This window comes from Sinocyclocheilus grahami, unplaced genomic scaffold (genome assembly GCF_001515645.1).
Source record: "Sinocyclocheilus grahami isolate Dianchi unplaced genomic scaffold, SAMN03320097.WGS_v1.1 scaffold384.1, whole genome shotgun sequence".
In the NCBI taxonomy this organism is placed as follows: domain Eukaryota; kingdom Metazoa; phylum Chordata; class Actinopteri; order Cypriniformes; family Cyprinidae; genus Sinocyclocheilus; species Sinocyclocheilus grahami.
The window spans coordinates 718,746-725,383 of NW_015505563.1; the positions used below are offsets into that span (position 1 = coordinate 718,746).

A 6,638-nucleotide genomic window follows, 5' to 3' on the forward strand; every position below is an offset into this window, starting at 1 on the left:
ATAATTATGGATTATAATGACTTATACTGTCTTTTTACGTGTTGCATTGCATCACGCCACATAAACATAAAATCATGTCTGCATTTGTGATCGGAGAAATGACAAACAACAAACACTACACTGCTCAAAACTCGCGTTTGAGTCATCAGTGGCAAATTCTTAAAATATAAAAACCGTACTTACAGTCTGTGAGTCAGAACAGCCGGCATTGTAGTCTACTCTTCCAGGATCAGGAAACAGTCTTCCTTAAAATGTGCTGCACACATCTGAATATTTCGGTTGAAGTGTTCTTGAACCGTGTTGTAAATACAAATTAACCACTGATTTCTAGTCGTGTCCATTTTTGGAAGGTCAAACAAAGTAGTATGGCTTTCACAATGAAACACAGCGTCACACACGGCGTCCTTGAGTGAGCAGAGGCCAGGGGATAAAGTGAAGAACTGCCAGCGGGCTAGAGTGAGCAGAGGTGGCGGATTCGAGGAAGGAGCGTCCGGAGGGCTTGCGGCAACCAAATCTTACGACCCCGGACTGGACTCCGCTTTGTCCACGGTGAAAGCCGATCCGGCGATCCACAGCGCAAAGATGATGTATTTCCTCAGCGACCAGCACGGATCAGCTCCAGGCATGACGACGCAGATATCGTCCTCTTTTGTAAGGCCAAACAAAGTAGTTTTGCTTTCACAACGAAGCACACAGCGCATTCACAACATGGCGGCAGCAACAATACTACAGACAGAATAAAAGTTACGCCTTCTTTCTTTGTGTGAATGTTTGGGCGGCGTTATGCAAATCTTCCCACATAGTGACCTAGATATGTGGGGGCGTGTTAGAAAGAGCCGTTTTAGGTAGGCGTGGTTGACTCTTAACTTTTATAAAGAATATCTCTTTGGATTTGAGACTTTAGTCTTTGCAACTTTACAGATCTTCTTTATGCACAAAGACCTTGTAACACTCCAAAGAGAAAGGAAAATTTGAAATCGCATCATATGACCCCTTTAAATACATTCCAGTAAGTGTGTTCAATACTTTTTCCCTGGATCCTTCCATTTTATTACACAATTTAATTTCTGAACATATTTTTGTTTTCTTTGTATGTATGGATTACTTGGTTTGTTACCGACATTTGGTGAAAATGTCATGTCAACAGCACCTTTAGAAATATATTTACTGAGAAGTGACGTGACGTGTTCAATGCTTATTTTACCCGCTGTGTGTATGTGTATATATATATATATATATATATATATATGCACGCACACACACACACACACACACACTTTAAAATCTTATGGTCAACATTTAAAAATTTTTTTTGAAAGTAGTATTTTATGCTAAGCCATTTTGCATTTATTTAATCAATAATACAGTACAACAGTAATGTTGCAAAATATTAAAACAACTTTTCTATTTTAAAATGTAATTTATTCTTATAATGGTAGGTTTTGTAAAAGAATTTTAAATTTAATACCTAATATTTTTTTTAAACTGATGCATATTTTCAGGATTCTGTGATGAAAAATCTTACTGACCCCACACTTACAGAAGTGTATATAATAATAATAATCATCATAATAAAAAAAAATAATGATTTAAGTTTATTAAAAATTCACAGTAACACTTGAGTATAGGACCAGTTCTCACTATTAACTAGTTGCTTATTAACATACTGGTTGTTTATTAGTATTTATAAAGCACATGTTCTACATTCCTAATCCTACCCAACACCTAAACTTACCTACTTAATATTAACTATTAATAAGCAGCAAATTAGGAGTTTGAGGCAAAAATCATAGTTACTGTGTCACGGAATGACTCTGGGAGAACAAAATAGATCCAAGTGCAGTTTTAATAGTGGTATCAAACAATAATCCAAAACAAAGCAACAGGCAAAAAGTAATCCAAGGACAGGGTAACAGAAACACAACGTAACGGTCCAATACTGCAGCAACAAAAGAAAAAGTGAGCATGGTATAAATAGTGATGAGCTAATGAGTATGCTGATGATAATCAATACAGAGAAGACTGGGCAAAGAACTATTGGTAATGGAGTTCATACCATGTAACAAAGCCAGCAGGCCAAGGAGTTTGGGTGGTGCTGGTCGGGCAAAGAGCTTGATTGGGACCGGCAGGGCTAGGAGCTTGGGCGGAGCTGGCAGGGCAAGGAGCTTAGGTGGCGCCGGAACGGCCTCCGGGTTGGCAGCGGGCTCTAAAGTGGACTCCGAGGGCTCCCGGACTGGAGTGGACTCTGAAGACTCCTGGGCTGCATTCCACTCCACTTTTAGATACACACTCGCAAACTTCCCTAAGCACTTCCCCTCGGGGGAATCCCTGCTGCCATTTTGAAGTGCGTTCCACTTCGTGAAGTGGACGAGGGAAGTTTATATGGACAGACCCTCGACCCCTCGATTTTGACCGAGGGAGCGAGTCTGCTTCATATGCACACTTCAGGCCGCTCCATAGACCACAATGCAACATGATTGTGACTTCATCGCAGATCACGTTTAATTTATCCCCACCCCAAACAACTCTATAATATATACACATTATAACATTTATAGCAGCCCAAACATACCTATATACACATATGAATTTGTTTGGAGCGGCATTCTATAAGGGAAAAAAAAAAATTTAAACAATAAACCACCTCCATAGCTGATTCTAAGTGATCAAGGGCTTAGGACATTCCAGTTCAGCCCATTCCAAGGGTTCTGCCAGAAGTGGGCACTCATGCAATGTAATCAATGATGTACATCCGAGTAAACAAGACGGAGGGAAGTTTGCAAGTGAAGGGCATAAAAAAACGAACTGGAACGCAGCCCAGGACTGCAGTGGGCTCTGGAGTGAATTCGAAAACGGCCCATGCCCGCAGAACAGCCCAGAGGTTAAAGGCAAAGTCGGCTTTGATTAACTTTGTTGATTACGGCAGCAGCTGTTCAATTTGGCAGCTCTGTGGCGACTTCTGAGACCACCAGAGTCGGGTCCTCCAGGACCACCGGACTTGAGACCACAGGAGTCAGGTCCTCCAGGAACACCAGACTCGGGACCTCAGGAGTCGGGTCCTCCAGGACCACCAGACTCAGGACCAATGGAGTTGGGTCCTCTAGCACCACCAGAGTCGGGCCCTCCAGGACCACCGGACTCAGGACCACCAGAGTCGACTCCTCCAGGTCCACTGGATTTGGGACCACCAGAGTCGGGTCCTCCAGGACCACCGGTGCAGACTTAACTGCCCACCTCCTTCTCGTCCTTCGCTTCTCAGTGGGAGTCGGAAGGCCAGGGCTGGTGGGAAAATCCCTACGGAAGGGTTCTAGTTGGCCTGGTTTAGCCCACTAACTTCGCTGACAAAGCCCCAGAGGTCCAGGATCCTAAGTCCCTCCATCTCCCAATGGGACGGGATCATCCAGGCACGCATTAAAAAAATCCTTGAGCGCCCCATCATTGTATTCCAGCCCCACCGCGAAGGTCCAGAAGGTTTGGGAAAAGCCTCCTACCTCCATGCCCTACTGACGCAAAGCCATAAGAGCCCGGTGTCGAGCCATTCGCTCCTTCCTTGTGGCAGGAGGGGTAATCCGAAGGTCCATAGTTCCATTGAAGGGGGAGGGGGGGGAACTGGCTGCAGTATTCTGTCACAGAATGACTCCGGGAGAACAAAATAGATCCAAGTGCAGTTTTAATAGTGGTATCAAACAATAATCCAAAACAAAGCAACAGGCAAAAACATAGGCAAAAAGTAATCCAATACAAACAGGTCCAATACTGCAGCAACAAAAGACAAAGTGAGCATGGTATAAATAGTGATTAGCTAATGAGTAAATTACCTACAGCTGATGATAATTAGTACAGAGAAGACTGGGCAAAGGACTATGGGTAATTGAGTTCATAGCATGTAACAGTGGAAGTGGAGAGTGCCATCAAGTGGACAGTCTTGGACACAACAACTAAACACTGTGACATAATTGTTTTATAGCAAGAATTGGATCTTAAAGTAAAGTGTGACAAAATTCACAACAGATTTTTAGTGTAATATTCTCTTAACTAAATCTGCTGTTTTCTTTTCCGTTTGAATGGGCATGATGCTTTTGTTGTAACTGCTGCCCATTTTTCTGTTAAATTATAGCCTTCGATAAAGAACTATCATTGCAGAGATTCCTAAAGTCTTCCAAATATTGATTTGAGATGTACTTTAGGTCCAAAATAACCATAAAGAACAGGTACCAGGAATTCCCTACCATAATAATCAGGGTTTTTTTTAATGCAACAACACTCTAATGCCATTGTTTTACCAACAGTGTAGTTTACTCAAGCATTCAGACACATTTCTCTCCCATCACAGACCTTTACTCAGGATGAGATTGCAGGGAATAACCCCTTACTGATCTCAGAACAGTCATTGGTACATCACATGCTTGTGCTGTCATTCATCCCCCCACTTCTCCATCATCCAACCCTTATCCGACACCTTCTTTTGTAGTTTTTTTGTAGATGATGTTTTATCATTCAACTCTCCCTCTCCTTCTCAGACCATAAAGCTGGAGCCGATTCCCCCTCCTCCCTCTTTTCCGAGGAGCCATGTATGGATCGCTCTCCTTCGAGGGGGAAGGAAAGGAGGGAATCAGGGGGAAGGAGCAGAGGAAGAGGAACGGAGGAAGGCAGCTCCCGGTCGGCAGGAAGAAGGAGAGAGCAACAGATGCGTTCACGGAGTTTACCTGGTACGCTGAGGAGCCGAGATGGACCACGGAGAGAAGAGAACGAGGATGACACACGGGGAGAAAGGAAGGGAGAAGAGAACCGACGACGGGGAAGGCAAAAAAGTAACACCGTTGGAGAGAGAAGACAAAAAGCGAAGGATACTAGTTCAGAGAGAGAGAACGGCCTCCTAACAGACCAAGAGAACGAGAGAGTGAGTGTCAGAAGAGAAAAGAGGGATCACAACAGAACCAGCCCAACGGAGGTCACACAGCGCACACCTTTCTCCTTCCTCATGCCTTTGGACAATGACGATGATGCAGAATCGGCTCACAGCTTCTCTGAAGTCAGTGTGTCTGCAGCCAGCATCGCATTCTCGGGGACTCAGTGGCCCCTGAATGCCATCAGCCCTCTACAGGCTCCTGGATCTCCGACAACAGCCCCGGGACCCTGGCTAGTCCCTAGCCCTCACAAACTCTCTCAGGTTTTAGAGGGGAAAAGGCTGAGCCAGAATAAGGGAGAACTGTGGTCCTAATGCTATTTCCTTAAAGGGATAGTTCACCTAAAAACTTAACCTCATGACGTTCCAATTCAGTATGACTATTTATAGGAATTTACTTAATTGTGCTAGTTGCACATTTTCACGTGAATTAATGGGTACTGAAGCACCAAAAATATTTCATATGACTTCTATACTATATTCCAAGTCGTGTGAAGTCATATTATAGCTGTTTGTGAGAAACACACAAACTGGTTCAGGCCAATTCAATTTTTCTAAATCTAGTCAACTGATTAAAAAATGAATGATTCATGAATCTTTGCTTCTTCTGTCATGAACATTGCAAAGAGAGCTAGAGCAGATTTCAGTGAATAAAGGTGCTGTCCTATTCACCACTGTTCAGTGAATTTTCACTGTTGAAATCCAGTCATTTTAATAGGAATCCACGCCATCTGCAATTTAATAGGAGACTGAAAGATTTCCCTATGTGTATTTTGCATCGACTTCAGTTGGTCATGCAAATTTGTAGCATTGACCAACAGAAACGTGCTTGGTTTGAACGTGAATTTTGTGTGAGCTGTGTTTCATACAAAGGTACACCTTTGAAATGTACAGTAGACCTTTTTTGCATGCAAAATTTTCACTAATGTGATTATGTGAATGCACCTTAAGATGGCCCACAACCCCATGTCATTCCAAATCTGACTTTCGTTACTTCCATTGTATAAACAACAATTTCTACAAAAGGGAATAGGACCCGAAACTGTTTGGTTACAAGCCGAAGAAAGAAATGTATCCAGGTTTGGAATGACATATGGGTTAGTAAATGACCATTTTCATTTTTGAGTGGACTATCCCTAACAACTGAGATCTCGGTCTGTTCTATCACGTGTCATATTGACTTTTTAATGTAACATTTAATGTAATTTAGTTCTCAATTCAAATGAACCACTTTTATGATTCATATTCAGTTTGATGATCCTGCTTTTGCATCCTTTTTGAAGCTTGTCTTCAAAATTTCTCCTTTTGTGTTTCATGGAAGAAAATAGTCATACAGGTTTGGAACGACTTGAGTGTTACTAAATGATGGAATTTTGTTTTACTTTTTTGGGGGGTAAACTATCTCTTTAACTTTCTCTTCTCTTCTGTCTCTTTCACTCTCTCTCTCACACACACACACACACACACACACACTGTCTCTCTCATCCAGCCTCTCCAGCTCTGTCTCTATATATGTGGTTTTCAGCACACCACCACCACCCCATCTGTTTCTCTTCCGTCTCAAATACATATCTATATAGTACTAGAGTTGTGGTATCATCCAGATACCGCTCTCTGGCCAATCAATCCTTGATTTTATCGCCATCCAGTGGCCAAGGAGAGAAAATGATCAAATGCTGCCACTATGATGTGGCTAGCATGATAGTAACTGCAAGGTCAGTTAGTATGCGTC

At 42.6% G+C, this 6,638-nt stretch overlaps 1 protein-coding gene across 1 annotated transcript in view; it reads left to right on the forward strand.

The window, feature by feature from the left end:
• Positions 1–6,202, forward strand: part of LOC107549995 (membrane-associated guanylate kinase, WW and PDZ domain-containing protein 1-like) — a 56,113-nt gene extending 49,911 nt beyond the window's left edge. The window contains exon 17 of the mRNA XM_016231205.1: positions 4,521–6,202. Coding sequence (XP_016086691.1) covers positions 4,521–5,221 — 701 coding nt within the window. The 3' untranslated portion in view covers positions 5,222–6,202. The remainder of the gene's footprint in view (positions 1–4,520) is intronic.
• Positions 6,203–6,638: the final 436 nt, after the last annotated feature.